This window comes from Pseudochaenichthys georgianus, chromosome 7, assembly GCF_902827115.2.
Source record: "Pseudochaenichthys georgianus chromosome 7, fPseGeo1.2, whole genome shotgun sequence".
NCBI lineage: Eukaryota > Metazoa > Chordata > Actinopteri > Perciformes > Channichthyidae > Pseudochaenichthys > Pseudochaenichthys georgianus.
In genome coordinates, this window is record NC_047509.1 from 38,333,947 (window position 1) to 38,351,136 (window position 17,190).

Genomic DNA, 17,190 nt, shown 5'->3' on the forward strand with positions numbered 1-17,190 from the left:
GACCAGTTGGCAGAGAGGATTGCATAGCTAAAGCGCATTAACACATGTTGGAGCTCCTGTTTACTGTGTGTGTGTGTGTGTGTGTGTGTGTGTGTGTGTGTGTGTGTGTGTGTGTGTGTGTGTGTGTGTGTGTGTGTGTGTGTGTGTGTGTGTGTGTGTGTGTGTGTGTGTGTGTGTGTGTGTGTGTGTGTGTGTGTGTGTGTGTGTGTGTGTGTGTGTGTGTGTGTGTGTGTGTGTGTGTGTGTGTGTGTCCCTCATGTTCTATATGTTCAGGAACATGTTGTTCTCTGGCAGCAGATCGTACACACCACCATCATTTCCTCACGCTGCAGCTCATGCTATTTAACATTTAAGTGAATGTACAGTATACTGTCTGCTCAGAGGGAAGGCTACAGAATCATTTTTTGGGGTCTTTAAAACAAATAAACAGTGTATTTTTGACAGAATTAATCTTAAATGTTATTCATTGTGCAAACTATCACTGATAAAATCGGGTTTAACATATATCCAATATGTTGTGGATGTGTGGGCAATGTTATAATGTATTTAGAAATATTCAATTTGTTTTTAAATTATTATTATTATAGTATATTTTTGCTGAAAGTTGAGGCAAATCATATTTTAAAAAACAATCAAGAAAAATACAAAATCTTGCTTCTTAATATTTTTTACGACAGCTTTTATTTGCAAAAAATACAACAACAAGAAAATGATGTTAATTGCACTTTTAAATAATAGAACAAGTACACATAAATAATACACTCTTGATTCCTCAAATCTAATTTGTCTTGTCTGGGATTCAAAGAATGCATGCGCTCCTATTGGCTGCCTTCTGCTCATGTCACAGCTGTTTCTATCTTCCCTGATGCAACGGCGTCTCCTCAAATCTCCCCACCCCCACCTCCTGCCTCTTAGCTCCATGTCTCTGCCTATTTCTCTTCCCCTGCCGCCCTCCGCTTTTAGTACACCGTGTACCCAGCTGAACATAACGTGCACAGAACACTGACATATTGTGTGTGTGTGTGTGTGTGTGTGTGTGTGTGTGTGTGTGTGTGTGTGTGTGTGTGTGTGTGTGTGTGTGTGTGTGTGTGTGTGTGTGTGTGTGTGTGTGTGTGTGTGTGTGTGTGTGTGTGTGTGTGTGTGTGTGTGTGTGTGTGTGTGTGTGTGTGTGTGTGTGTGTGTGTGTGTGTGTGTGTGTGTGTGTGTGTGTGTGTGTGTGTGTGTGTGTAAGGCTTTGTGTGAGGGCGTTCTCTGGGAAGTATCACTGGGGTCTCCCTTTGTCCCCCAGCCGTCATTAATCAAAACATGCCAATTAGTCCATCACACTGTGCAAAGCTTTGTTTCTGACCAGGCTGGGGCAGCATCTCCTGAAGATGTGTAGATCCATACTCACTTATTATTCCTCTTTCTCTGAGCCAGCAGGATCCATGCTCTGTTATGCTTTATGAGTGAACCTATCAGCTGCTACCAGTGCAGCTGCTGCTCTTCCTGGGGAGAGAGAGAGAGAGTAACCCAGACAGTAAAAGCCATACACAGACTCCTAATGCTGGTCACACACTGGACAAATTAAACGTTAACTTTAAATAAATCTATTATGTCAAAAGGTTCCACATAAATGTGTGCGTTATGAAAATATCTCGGTAAAGAATAAAACAATAAAGTTAAAACTACATTTTTGGGTGACAGCTTTTAATCTTGGCATGGCATAATACTCCTTCCAGCAGATATGTGATTACTGGATCAAGCCGGGTCACAGATGGCCACATAGTGTAAACAGTGTACATATATATTGTTTGGTTGTTTTGAATGAACGAGCAGCAGCCCCCATGACACAGTATCTTTCATTTGTTTACTCTAGTCTAAATGTTAAAGTGCATGATTACTAGTACACCTATTCTAGTAAGTAACATTTTGAGGGACTTGTACCATTTCTTAGTACTTCTACTCAACTACAATTCACAGGTAGAGTGTACTTTTACTCCTCTACATTTATTGAATCCCTTTAGTTACTTTACAGATGTGGAGGAATGATGTGAAATATAATCAAGTGTTAAATCAGACTTTAGTTCCACCTGGAGTAAATCCACAAGCTACCCTGCAGTCTACAAAGTACTTCAGACTAGCTGCACCTTCACCAGCTTTGAGAACACTTTCATGATCAATATCATATATATTATTCTGAAATGGACCAATCTGCAGAATAAGTACTACTGTTGGTATTTAAAGTATATCTTGAAGCTATTTTTGTACTTATACTTGATTAACTTATTGAGTATAACTGTTATGGTATTTCTGTCTGAGATAAGATCTGAGTACTTCGTCCACCTCTGATATATAATGGAAAGACACCATACAAAAAAAAATGACATATGTCATTGCATGTATGTTATAGGCTTTTAAAGTCATACTGTTATATTTTGATACATAACTTAAAGGGGCCCTATTCTGCTCATTGTCGAGTGTATATCATGAGTCTTCAGTAGTGCCTCTACTTTAAAGAGTCCATTCCTGCTGTTTTTCTGATATAAAAAACGCACACACATAGGAATTGTTTTGATCGTTTATTCCAAGAAAAGTTGTCAAATATATTTACAGCAAAAAAAATGATGTTTTGTCAAAACATCGAATGGCTCGTATCAGCTTTATTAACAAAAACATTTCTTATTTACCACAACAAACATTTCTGTACACACTGGAAATATGCATTAATAGAGAAAAAGGTTCAAGATATTACACACAATTGTTTGAGAACTGTGTGGCTCTGTACGGTGTTTACAGTGAAACATTTTGCATAGTGTAGTTTCCAAGTGGAATCATTTGTAGAAGAGCTCACTGAAACTGCTCTTACAGAATATGCACTGACAGCAGGGTTCCGTTCAGATCCTCAGCTAGCTCAAGCAATGTCATGTAAAGTAAATGTGGAGTTAGATGATTGAATAAACATGTATAACGAACACTGCAGCGCAATTCAGAGAGAAGACATCTCGAAGAGTTCTGGAAAGAGAACATCTCTTTCCAAAAACGGAATATCTTAATGTTTGAACACGTTTTGTGTTAGCATTCAACCGCTACACCACCTGATAGCCAGTCTATGAAAGGTCATGGGTCCTACCATGATCTTAAGATAAGATCTCATTTAAAGGTCAGTTTTTGCAAATTGAGGAATCTACTAAACATTAAAAATGTGCATCCTCTTTTATGTTGTTTGTTTTATTCTAACTACACCACCCAAGGTGCTCCAAAGTGATGCATCTCCGTCTTAAACAAACACAGCCACATCGGTTTTCTTAACTTCTTTGAGTGTGATTAAAACCACTTATCACTTTCGAAATGCACATGCGCCTCTAGTACTAAATAGTGGTATGGGGGGTGCAGTTGTTGAATGCTAACGGCAACATTGTGGACTAATTCCTGTAATCCAACCATTCGGAGAGAAGATAGCAGGCGTTGCAGATGTAGCCGTCGTAAAGGGAAAGCTAGGTGTTAGCGAAGCAAAACAGCACACAGAGAAGATCCCCGTATCTAAGACAAAGGTAAGATGTTTCAAAGTGCTGAGAATGAGGTAGGGCCACACAACAAAACACCTTCAAAGGTACTACTACTGCCGAGTCACTGAAGGGAACCAGAGGGTGTGCAGAGCTATGAAGCAACGGGTTAAGTGATTCCTAACACAGCGTCGTGTGTGCTTCAATCATTCTGTGGAAGCTTTCCTGTTATCGTGTTGCATCATTCAATGTTCCTGGAATCCGTCTCGCTTCCTGTCACCTGTGGATCCGTGGTGTGGCTTTACATTGTTGTTTAACGCCAGGGTTCACGATTTGTTTGAATGAAATCACGTCTTTCTTACACCGGTTGCATCCATCACATAAGTGTAACGAGGTGCCACGGCAAAGCACTTCGGTGAAGAGGGGATGTAAGATGGAGACAGTTTCAATCCCCTGACTGCTTTGGGGGATTACTTCCAGATGGCAAATCTTCAAATTTCCTGCGAGAGGCTCCAAATCCCTCGTGACAGCCACATGTCTCAATACTGCTCTGTAGAACGCCCTGTATTCACATCACACTCATCCCACACCTGCACACCCTCTGGATGGAGAACAGAGCTCGCTGAATACCAGGGGAGTACTGATTCACTAGCGGTGTTCAAAGTCAATGTAAAAGACATTCAGTACAAAGTTACCATACAGTCATCAGCTCATGAAATGATAATGATTGTAAATGAGGAAAATATGTTCACATGTTTGCAGTTATGATAAACAGATGGTAGCAATGTGTCCAACAGCTGCTCTTTGGATTCAACAGGAACATCCAAACCAATCGGGATTCCCTGCTGCAGACAGTTTGGTTTCACTAGCAGAGTTGTGCGCAGGCCTCTGGGACAGAATTGTGAAATAATTGTGTAAGTCTCGTTTACATTAGCGTGTCTGTGATTTTGACACTTTGATGATTTAGTTTAAGTTCTGTATATTTTAGCTTCAACATCAAGGCTGCACTTGCTTTTGAGAAGAGGAGGGCCGCCAAATGATCACATCCACACTTTAAATGATTGCAGCCAATACAATTGTTTAGAAAAGGTGACATCATTGAAGGCAAACAAATCCCATTGGTCAATTGCACATTTCTGCAGAAAGACACCTGCATGCATGTTTGTTGTCTTGGTGTACACATTTCCACTATAACAAAGAAAATCTTTTTATGTCATGACCCAATCGCACTTGTTTGGAATTTTTAAGGCACAAGAAATGATCCTTATACCACACTTATAGGGTCAGATTACGCTTTGAACTCAGGGCTCCAGTGCTTGACCTGTGCCACAGCCAAGCACATCATACATGTAGGAGAGGAGCAGACCTATACTGGGACGGGAATAAAATATGAAACAACAAATATCATACACCTGGTTGTCACATCCGCTCAGTCACTATCCAGCTGTTGGACAGCTCCATCGTGAAAGTGATTGTAACTGGATGGGGCTGGAAGTCTTAGTGTCGGGTTTTGAAAACAGACAGATTTGGAATCATTAGCCAGTCCATCACTTTCCACGCAGATCATGATTGTTGTCTTCACATTTCACTTTTCCTTTTCCCATTGGAGTCCATGTAGTAAACGAATCTGCAGAGACACAACGTTAAAAGAGTCAGCATGGAGCAAGAAAAGTACAAGTTAGGCTTCAATTCCATCAGGCTACTAGGTTGTGAAAACATTTTATAAAAGGGCCTTGGCTATTTTATTACACTATTCATCTCACCATCATTTGTTTATTTCCTGAAATTAGATGTTTGAAATTAATCTATGGGTGCATGCCAACTCTCTTATTATTAACATGTCCTCACTCAATCCTTGCTTCCTGTCCTTTCCTTCTATTGCACCATTTTCAGTTTAGCAATCATGAATACAGAGATGTGTACTCTGCACAAACATAAAAATAAATATTAAAAGTATTCCTTGTTTTTGTTGATAAAGTCAATCTAATTCGCTTTTTTTGGCCATTGCTGACGTTAAATTGACTGGACTTCTTTCTGCGGATTGATATGATTGCATATAGTCCCTAGTCAGAGCCAGCATCCTCCTCAGCAGTGGTCCTGAGCGTCGAGTAACTATTGAGATTATGTATTCGATCTCATTAGAAACAAATCAACAACCAGGTCCAACAGACCTAATTGTAAGAGAAAATGTACAAAAAGTTTTTTGAATACAACATGTATATAGTTATGCTTTATGCCTCAATAAAGCCACACTGGTTGATAATGGAGTTCTCTCTGCCTGCATCCAAAAGACACCTCCAGCTGACAACTGGGTGTATTGGGGTGACAGTAGCTCAGGCCAGGGAGACTTTGCTTGTGAATTGGATGGTCACTGGTTCGACTTAGTTGTACTTGCATGAAAATGGCAACCCCCTTTGCTTTGAAACCTCTCTTTAAAATACATAAAATAGGTCTGATGTGTAGAGTTCCCACATGTATAGGTTTGAATGTGCTTGCACTGTACTGTATAGTGCCAGAGTGAGCAGAGGTCCCCTAGTGGGATTAATAATGTATGTGTTGGTATTACTTCCTGTATATGCATCTAGGGTTAGTTCAGCGCTGTGCTCTGATAATAGCCCCGCGGCCAACGTGCAGCAGTTTGTTGTCTGTCCTCTTGTGATACAAAAGCTCACAGCACATGGTATACACACAAGTGGGTCAGCTTAGCCGGGGATGACGTGCAGAATGGAGGCATGGAAAGTGCTTATGTCACCGCTGAGGATGAGCACTTTTTTCCAAAGTAGAACACTGGGGAAGATAATGTAGAATATGGGTATATTGGATAAAAAGCACCCCGTATAGAAAATAATTCAAATATTGAGAATGAAAACAGCACTCAGCTTTGCAATGCGTCCCAGGGTTCACCCTACAGCATATGTCTCTGCGGTGCTGTCAGGTCATAAAGTATCGTGTCATGCTAAAAGCCTGTCGTGCTATCGATCTGTTTTTCTGCTCCAGGGGTTGACAGAGGCCACTGGATAGTGATTTAATGTCCTTTGTCCATCTCTTTTTCAAACGCAAATGGATCAACCCTATTTTCCTTCCTCTACCATCACATCAGACCGATATCTGTTCTTTAAGACAAGTTTTGAAAGACATTCCGAAGAGTTCATGATGCCCTGAGGGGTCTGTCAGTACTCACTGGGCGTGGCTTCAACTCACGCAGTTTTGTTTTCCCGAGAACAGCTGTGAGGAGAATGTATACCTGTGTGTGAACTTTCTGAACTCTGAACATGCCTCCGCGGGACACAACACTGACTGCAAATTACACACACTGTGAGCAGCTCGCCTACATCAGCAAAGATGGAGGTGTGTTGAAGGCGGAACAACTATTTGTTTACTGCTTTTACAGCTTTTTTTAAAAGTACAAGCTGGTATTAAACAGAAAGCAAGCCACTATTATCTGGAAACTCAGTAACGGATGAAGGGCATGTGGTTAAAAAAAATGGTACATTGAAGGAACTAGGGATGCTCTGATCTGCCTTCATCAGATGGAAAGTGTCTTGACCAACAACTTAAGTATTTCTTATAGCTATGCAGGGCATGCAAGCGAGCAAACAAACAAGAACAAATAAACAAGTGAAATGAAGAATAAAATTGAAATTGTATAATATTGTGGTGGTTCATCTTATAATTCAGTCTAGAGAATGCACCAGGCAGCATCTAAGACCTGCAAAAATATAAATGTTCTAGGGGGACGGAGGCCCCCCAAACCCTTTGTGCGTCATTTCGTCCATGCGCATTTTTCAGGGCAATCTCTATTGGGCTCAGGGCCATCTGTACATTAGCTCCCAAAATCCTTAATGTCATGCACCGAAAACAGTTCCTTACGTAAGTTTAAGTGTGTGCCTACAATTGCTTTTAGATTAAAAGCAGACAAAGTGCAACACAATGATCAAATCTGTACAGTTTCAAAAACAATAACTCAAACTGTAAACAAGCAGTTAATGGATTGTTTGTTCCAACATGTGTCCTTTGGTTAATCAGTGGATAACAGTGACAGAGCAAATCCATAAAACCCAAAGTAATATCAGAGGGAGGAGACTAATCTCGGCTTCCTGCAACAGATGCAGACCACATCTTTACCCATCTATTATTAATGCACCCTGTCAGCTTTGGTAGAACCATTCAAACAAAAGGAACTGTCAACACAGCAGTGGACTGACGAGAATCCAAACGCGTACAGCACCTGCATGAGGGGCGCGGCTTCAATAGATGGTACGCAGACTGCAAGGGGATTAACATGGTGTTAAGAGCTTACAGCCTATTAGATCCACCAAAGCCACCATGAATGGGGGCAGCGGAGTGGAAGAGATGTGGCTCTGTGTTGTTCCAGAGCACTGTGGGAGGACAGTGATTCTGGACCGTATAGAATGGTGAAGAAGTTAGTACTCCAAAGTGTTTGCGGTTAGAAGCCTGAAATAAGCTGAAGAGCTTTAACGTATTTGTTCTAAAACCGCCTACAGCTAAGCGATGGTGCTGCGCAGCTATTCGACCGTTATGTAGCTCCTTTGTAGCCTAGCGTTAGCTTTTTACTTCTGCCGATTGCATCTATGCTTAACAAAATCACCAAGTGGTGCTAATATGTGGAGATTATCCTGCTGAATCAAACGTGCTAGTTATCATGAATGTGTTTGCCTCTTTAAACTTTCTCACCCACTGAATGCTTACTTTTACAACCATGTTGTGTAAGAAAGCCAATGCCCTCATCAAACCCATTCCAAAAATCCCATAAAAGGTGGCCTCTCTCTGGCATTTCCCAACCCCTCCCTCATACCCCCCACTGACTGAGCCAACACAGACACAGTGTTCTGTACAAACAACTTAATTTCCTTTAGCGGAACAACATCAGCATTCTCTTGGACCCTACTGCCTTTGCTTGAAATGTAACCCTATGCTTATATTATATATATATATAATATTCAGATAAGATTGAAAACACATGCTAAGAGTATTCGCCCCCTGCTTCAGGGCATGAGTATCTTTATTAAAGTCTCTGGAGGCATTCATGCGTGCAGTGCAAGGACAACACCCTGAAAATGCCTCAACTTGTAAAAATCCTGCTTATGCTGTCAATAAAATCTAAATTCCCAAAGTGAGGTGTGTACACACGCATGGGGCCAGAGCTCTGGCCCACTTTAGAGTCGGCCCACAGCTTGAAGGCAGCAAGAGGACAACATGTTCCAGACCGAGCATCCAGAAGCCCTGACACAGCGCTGTCATTGTGTAGCAGAGGAGGAGATGAAGGAGGGGGTATGGACAGAGATTGATGGGCAGGGGGCTGTCACACAAAAATGAAACATATCCACATATGGTTACATCTTAAAGGGATCTCCAATCCTCAAACTCATTACATATTTAGTATTTTCTGCACACACTTCCAAATGCTATTTATATATATTCTTGCATAAAACAGGAGTGTGCACTGTGGGTGAATTAGGACAGTTTAATCCCATCAGTATCGTCACTGTGCTTTCGTTAGCCGTCCCCTCAGTTAACCAGCTCCTGACATAAATACACTACTTCCACCCCACCTCCTCTCTGCTTTACAGCCACTAATCCCTCTCTCCACCAGATGACAGTTCCAGTTGGAGTAGCTTGGGCCTGTTGCGTAACATGCCATCTCATGGTGCAGCGGGGGGAGTGGGGCCAATCTGCAGCAGAGGCCTAGCATGCAACAGCCAGAGCTGTCCCGTCACAGGATGGGGGGTTAACAGAGAATGAGAGGATTGGAAAGCTAATTGTCAAATGTCGACAAAAAAACCGAAGGTTCAAGTCATTAAAGAGCAATAAATCAATAATAGAAAGTGATGTGAAATGACCTGTATTGTTTTGTTTTGCCATATCGCCCAGCCCTGAATATACAGTATGACGTTCTTCAGTCAGTGGCAGAAGTCAGAGATTGACAATGTGGTTCTCTAAGAACAGACACATGTATTACTACCCATACAACTATAACGTTAGCATGTTCTAATTAATCTTCAGAGGAAAAATACTTCCGGAACTCAGGTTACTCAGGTAAATCAACAATCCTTTATAAAGGCTCTGTTCTAAAGCACAACACAAATAAAGCAATAATGTGATTAAAGGGGCCCTATGCTTTTTTTGTTTTGCTTCATATTAGTATTTAGTGTCTCTACTGTGATATGTCTCAAAAAGCTCTTTATTTTTCTCATACTGCCTGTGCTGCAGCACCTCTGTCTGAAACCAGAGCCCAGTCTGCTCTGATTGCTTAGCTGGCCAGCTCTGTTGTGATTGGTCAACCGCTTAGAGATGTCCCACCCCTCACGTACAATATGTTGGAACGCTAGCCAATAGGGGGGCAAGTGTTACATAGTGATGTCCTATTTTGACAGAAGTAAACAAAGGAGTCCAATGGAGGCGTTTCAAGCAAGGAGGGGGAGTGTGTGGGAGAGAAACTCCCTCTGGAGGGAACACAGGGATGTTATCCTTTGCAGACCATTTACATGCACAAAAACCTATAGAACACACTACAGGAGAGGGAAACCCCCAATTAGCATAATGGGGCCTCTTTAAGACAGATAATAATAATGTAATAAATATACTTATAATACCCAAAGTATATAAGTCATTTAAGAGTAGGCTAGGTAAGATCTGTTAAAAACAGCTTTATCAATGCTTTTTGGAAGGCAGTTTCAGCCCTTGTTGAGTAAATGTCAGGCAAACAGAGATGTGTTTCTCTAATTCCTATTTCCTACACTCTGGAAAAAACAGAAGCAGTGCAAAGGAGAAGTTGCGATCTTTTACAATCCACAGCAATATGAATGAATAATACCTTGTGTAACAATTGGTATTTTAATTGAAGCATGTCCAGTCTTTTCATGCACATCATTCTCAGATGTGAACCAGAAAAACCTTTATGCTTCCAAATAACTAATTGTTTTTATCTTAACTCTCACAATGTTTCTCAAATACACAAACCCACACACACACAGCCTGACTGTGTTTTATTTAAAGCCAGTCTGTTTGCCCTCGGGCCAAGGGTGTTATCTCTTGGTCTTCACCTTTCAAATTCATCTACACGTTCCTTTAAGCTCCCTACAACAACCCTAGTAGCGTCAGCCATCTTGTTAACCTCATCAGTAGATCTGGTCTGTGCACTGTGCAGTAGATACCTAATCCTCTGTCCTCGACAGTGACGTGGGACACTTTGTCAGAACTCAGGAGCAGCAGTCAAGCTTAGGAACTATATTTGAAGTGACGAAAACAGGCCAACACGTTGTCTCGTGTGTTGTGGTTGGGATAGTGGATAGTTATTATATGGTAGTTGGATAAAAGATAGTTCTCGTTTGTTAACACTTGGATCTAATTTTAAGTTTTCTGTTCATTACAATCAGTATGAAAACACACAGAACATAGGAAGATGATTGAAATAAGTTGCGTAAATTGTAACAAATATCCTTTAAATATGCCATTTGCTATTTAAAAATATGGTATGTGTAGCCGTCTATAGATTTCTGCGTTAGCCATCTGTGTGTTTACTGTGCCACTGGGGGCTTTGATAGTTTATCGGGACCGGGATGGCAGAGTTGAGGGAATGACCGTGTTTGAGTTTGAGAAAAAACATGAAGTCTCCCAGGACTATTGCCACAGATCTGGCAAAAGACGTGCTAAATGCTAACTTCTAATGGAGGCTTTGTCCGTCTCGCAGGCGCAGCACGCTCTACTGCCATTAATATTGACAATACCTTAAATGCGCTGGAGTTGGGGCTGCTATACTTCTTCTTCCTGGCAGTACAGTGCCTCACTTTCACCTCTAGAGGAATAAGTAGTATTACAAGAATGGACAAGCTGGGGCCAAGCCATTAGCAAGTGTGCCGGACGTTGAATCAAATGGTTGTAGTGGCCAAACCGTGGTACTACTACTGCTGTGTCAGTCACTTGATGCCAAAAAATAGTTTTTTTCCATCGACTTAAATTGAGACATCTGTATAGTTTAAGTTATTATTAGGTAGACCAATCGTACAGTCTTAAAACTTGACTATCATTTATTTAACAATAGCTCAATAGACAGTTATGTTTCCTTGTCCATTCATTTGTCTTGAGCCAAGACCTGCAGTTTTTAGTTGCACACAACTAACCTTAAGCTAGCATTGATAAATAAGTTATCAGGGAAGTCAAGCTTACCTGGGAAGGAAGGGGGTCCCTTCTTTGTTTGGTATGGGTAAAAGAAGGAGTGGTTTTGGAAATGCTGTCATGCAGCACACGTGACTTGGTCCATCCGCACCTCCAGCTGGAAGGCGTCTGGTCTGTCCTGAGGGTTGACTGCAAGCATGTCCTGGAGGAGTTTCTTCACCCCTTCAGACATGGAGCTCCTGGCCTTCTGAGGGATGTGGAGAACCATCTTGGGGTTCTCCAACAGAGCCTCCCCGACCGGTACAATCTCTGTTCCCTGCCGTATGTATGTACCCAACAGTTCACGCTTAGAGTCTGCGTCGATGAAGGTGATCCGCTCGATCATCGCCCAGATAATGATGCCGAGGGCGAAGATATCAGCCTTTGCTGTGTAGTGGCCCTCCCACACCTCGGGCGCCATGTAGAAGTCCGAGCCACAAGCTGACGACAGCCAGAACTTGTTTATGTTGACGATGTTGTTGTTCTGATTGTTGACTCTGCCACCCGCTCCTGCTACAGGATGCTCTTCACAGTTCTTGGAGTTTAGGCCAGCACAAACTTTACTGAGGCCAAAGTCAGCCACTTTGAGAACGGGGGAACCGGACTTCTGTGAGATGAGGATGTTGTCTGGCTTCAGATCACGATGGACAATGTTGTTCTTGTGCAAGAAAGCTACGGCGCTTGTCAACTGGCGCATAAAGCTCCTGTTGGTGCTGGGGTCAGGCCGGCGGGACAAGATGTACTGATTGAGGTCCCCACCCTCACAGAACTCCATGACGAACCACAGATAGCATGGCTCCTCTGGGTGGCCCAGGATGCGCTCTCCTGCAGCAAGCAGATTGAAGATAGAGAGATAAGACCTGATTAGTAAGATAACAGCAGTAAAACTGTGTCATTTCATCTTTTATTAACCCTTAAACTAGTGGTAATCCATGCCAGAACCAGTGTATAACACTCATTCAAAACACAAATCTAGTATGCACAAATACAGTTCAACTTTCACTACCTTTTCACTTTTCATCAGGAAATGCAGACCGGCTCAAACAAACGATTTTTAATCATCAGCCTCACGATCATTTAATGAATCATATGTTCGCCGAATTGACATGAAAGCGCTAATAAATGTAGTTTAATCCACTTGAGTTTACAACTACAAAAATGTGTTTTTATATCACATCCTACGGGAGGAAATTCAGCAGCTCTCACTACCGATTTGTAATCCTAATTTAATCATCATCTTCACCACGATCATTTATGTTTATGTTCGCCCAATTGACATGAAAGCACTGACAAATATGAATATACTGTAGTCAACTTCATTAAAACGTTATTAACGTGCCTAATCTCAGTAATTCACCATTTCTACGCATGACAACACACTTTGTCCGTGTTTGGCTCTCTCGCCGCACAGTGAAGCGTTCCCGCCTTGACGTCACTTCCGGCTTCCCCCAAAACTTCAAAATGAGTCGAAGGAATTTCCCCGCGATGTTCGAAATGATTGATATTTATCGGAACGGTATCGCACCTTCTTTTTTAAACTGGCGGTTCGAGATTACTAGTAGCCCAATATTTCATTGCACAACAGTTGTTGGGAGGCTGTCACAGGCTCTTTAAGTTGCCATGTTAGCAAAGCACTACCTGGCTGTATCTGCTACCTCTGTCCCTAGCGAGAGGGTGTTCTCCACAGCAGGAGACATTGTTAGTGCCAGCAGATCTGCCCTTTCGGCAAGCAAACGGACAAGTTCATTTTTCTTTAAAAAAACATGAAAATACAATGACAAGCAAGTCATAATGTCAAACTGGCTGCTTAGGTACTAGTACAGTACAGTTCAAGTATAGATTATTTCAGTTAATCAAAATGCTGCCCCTTAATGTTTATTTTATTATATTTATTTGAGTGAATACATTATCCACAGTTTAATAATAATAAAACAAATATATTTTATATTTTGTGATAATTTTTTCTGCTGTACCAAAAACATACCGAACCGTGACCTGAAAACCGAGGTACGTACCGAACTGAAATGTTTGTGAACCGTTACACCCCTACTTAACGCTAATGTTGTATTAGTCAGATTGCTCTAAAGATGGGAGGCAGATAATGGCTGATGTTGGTTTTGTGTTTCGCATTGAAGATGACGTCACGGCTCCGCCTACACTGCGTTACTATAGTTACTACCCCAGTTCCTAAACTGTAATGGAAACGCAGCATAAAGTGAGCCTGGCCTACCAAGGTCTAACTATACCGTACGAGGCCCTGCAGTGGAAATGCGCCATTAGTGAGCCGAGCCAAATGATCCGGCTCAATAAAAAGAACCGGAATTCCCATCACTAATACGTAAAGAGATAGTATCTATAAGGGACGGCTCAATTCAAAATGCAAGTCACGTGACACGACATCACGTCACACACATGCTCTCGGGGTGGACGCCCTCTCAGCCCTGGTCTGGCGGAAACACTGATGGGAGGTGATATTCTATTAATTTTCAAGTTCACACAGTCAGTTGATTTTTGCCGGCCGTCTATCCTGCAACGGGAGTTTTTCTGTATTTCCTTTATCCTGTAATATGACTTGATAGCTTTAAACTCCGCACACGGAGCTCTGATTGGTCAGCAGGCGGTGCTTCCACTGAGTTGATCTCTTATCCTGGAACCAAACCTGCTCCGGAGCAGGTTAGCCGTTCATCATAAGTTACCATGGAGATCTAGCCCGGTAAGAAGTGAACCAGCGTCGAAGGACCGGACACCCAGAGTTTACCCTGAAGTTAGCTCGCTAAGCGAAAATCTAGCTTCGTATTACAGGCCTCTGGCTTACGTATGTCAAAACAGCTCCCCCATACTGACCTGCCCGGATGAACCCAGATTGTTTACTACTTGGCTTTACATTTTACATCACATTACATTAAGAAAAAATCCTTTGTATTGTTTCCTACTGTATAACCTAAACATACTGGCATAGTCACTTGGTGGCTAAAAAACATGTCCACTCATCACAAAAGCCTGAATGGTGACACTTATAAAACAGGCAGGCACGCTCTCAAAACAAAAGAGGCAGTACACCGATTCATTTAAAATGGGGATTTTAATGCCAGCTGTATTTTAATGCTATATTTTTATTTTAGAAAGATATATTCAATATCTATGTATTTCTATTTGGCCAGTTGAGCAACAACAGATGAAGTGATAAGTAGGTCGAATTGGACTGATGACAACAATAAGTCAATACAAATGTGTCAGTCAAAACATAAACGTGTATTATTTCAGTATAAAAACCCATATTACACTGAATGGTCATGTTTTAGTGCTCACATTTCCAGTCAACAAGCAATGGGTTAGCATGCTGCCAAGTAGTACACTGTGTTCTTTTGTGAGCTGAACGAAACACAGTGTACTCTCTGAGCCAACTATAGATAACGTATAGAAACAGTGAACTTGAATCATAAAGGAAATATACTATTTGGTTTGGTGTGATTGACAGGAAAACAGTTCTGCAAACACCATCTTTCGTGTTTACAGTACATGGGCTTAAAATACATTTAACCATTTGTAGTTGAACAACTGAGTTCAAAGCTCCAAAAAAAGGGATTTAGAGCTAAATCTTGCTAAATCACTTTCCCCTTGTAAATTGCTTTTTGTATTAGTTCAAAGGCATGCATTTGAGGTCACTTTCGTTAGCTCTCCCTTTCATGCATGCATTCCTTGATCATTAGTATTGGTGTCATTGTTCTGCTGACTAAGGTGTAAACAAGACAGTAGCCTGTACCTTTGAGTGACGTCTCCACCAGACGCAAGTACTGTTTGGACCGCTTGTTCCCATGGCTCATCTTCTGGGCCAGGCCCTTCCTCTGCAGGACACACTCCTCCAGCTGCACCACATTCTGGTGCCGGTTCTCCAGGCTCGTCAGAGCCCAGAACTCGGCCAGAGCAAGTTCTACATTTTCCGGGGCGTCGCATTGGAGCCTCTTCACCGCCACCCTGGCCCCTGTTTTCCTGGCTATCGCCTCATACACCACCCCGTAGCTTCCCCGGCCGACCTCCCGTAGCAAGCTGTACCGTGGAGACACCGCCACGGCGGGCTCCAGGCGGTCATTCCGCATTAAGCTAATGGAGAAACAGTCGTCGCCGTCTTCTTCTTCCTCCATGGGCTCCGTGCGGTTGTTGTTCTCTACCCGTAAGGAGCGGAGGACTTTCCCCAACTCCCGCTTCATCTTCACAGCCACCCTCCGCCTGCAGCCCCGCACACCGCCGCTTACCTGTCTCCTCTTCTTCCCGTCGCAAATATCCATAACTTCTTTTTTGTTGAAAGTAAGCATGAAGGGAGGACGTGTTTATCTGTCATTACTTAAACTGGAAACTAATAAAGTAAGACGTCCTCACGTCTGCCTGCTTGTTTTTGGTGGAGATTAAACGCCAGCCTGTCAACAGTGTGGAGCTGTTATGCTGTTGGTAGTGACAAAGCTAGTACAGTGTCCAGCTGTAGGGACTAGTTCACCCTCAGACAAAATGTTCCAAGTACAAACAGAGAACAGAGGGCGGGCTGTTTACTGCAGACAGGCGCTGATTGGAGGAAACAGGAGACTGCTGCTGCAGCTGCCTATAGTGAAAGGGGTGGAGAATACAGGAGCACGCTACGTTTGTTTTTATTTTGAAAATAGGACACGTTTATAATGTAGGTTCAGGTGAAATGCTGAAAAGCGTACAGAGAAAGTTACAGATAGGGATCGCTGCTGGTTCCTCCCATAGACTGTATAAGTGGGTAGAAATGAACAATATTTACCATTTGCTTTGAATAATCTCAAATAATGAGAACACGAAAAATGACAGTACTACCAGCGGTTCATGAAACATGTAGAAAACAAGGAACAAATAAGTATCGTGCTTTAAGTTATAAATGCTTTAATTGATTGGATTGCTTGTCAGCAATTTAGTTTCATTGGAGCCTACAGGACACATCAGGCCCGGCTCCAGGATGAAATGTCTGAGGGGGCTGTTGAAAAATCCGAGGGGGCGAATTTTTTTTCAACGAAAAATACTGTCAATTTAAATTCATTGATACACCAAGCTTTTTTCCTTCTCACTGCTCTACAATCTCTTTGCTTCTTTATTTTTATTCTGGATTTACCCCTCTCATTCTGTTCTTTAATAGTACATTATTACACTGAACAAAAATATAAATGCAACACTTTTGTTTTTGCTCCCATTTTTCATGAGATGAACTCAAAGATCTAAAACATTTTCTATATACACAAAATAACCATTTATCTCAAATATTGTTCACAAATCTGTAAGAATCTGTGATAATGAGCACTTCTCCTTTGCCGAGATAATCCATCCCACCTCACAGGTGTGGCATATCAAGATGCTGATTCGACAGCAAGATAGGTGTGCCTTAGGCTGGCCACAATAAAAGGCCACTCTGAAATGTGCAGTTTTGCTTTAATGGGGGGGTCTGAAAACCAGTCAGTATCTGGTGTGACCACCATTTGCCTCATGCAGTGCAACACATCTCCTTCGCATAGAGTTGATCAGG

General features: G+C 42.1%; 1 protein-coding gene across 1 annotated transcript; it reads right to left on the reverse strand.

The window, feature by feature from the left end:
* Window positions 1-2,548: 2,548 nt before the first annotated feature.
* Window positions 2,549-16,184, reverse strand: stk35 (serine/threonine kinase 35). Its single transcript, XM_034087243.1, has 3 exons — window positions 15,424-16,184; window positions 11,673-12,485; window positions 2,549-5,112 (listed from the first exon to the last, which is right to left on the reverse strand). Exons 1-2 carry the CDS (start codon window positions 15,971-15,973, stop codon window positions 11,740-11,742), a joined length of 1,296 nt encoding a protein of 431 aa, XP_033943134.1. The 5' UTR covers window positions 15,974-16,184; the 3' UTR covers window positions 2,549-5,112; window positions 11,673-11,739.
* Window positions 16,185-17,190: the final 1,006 nt, after the last annotated feature.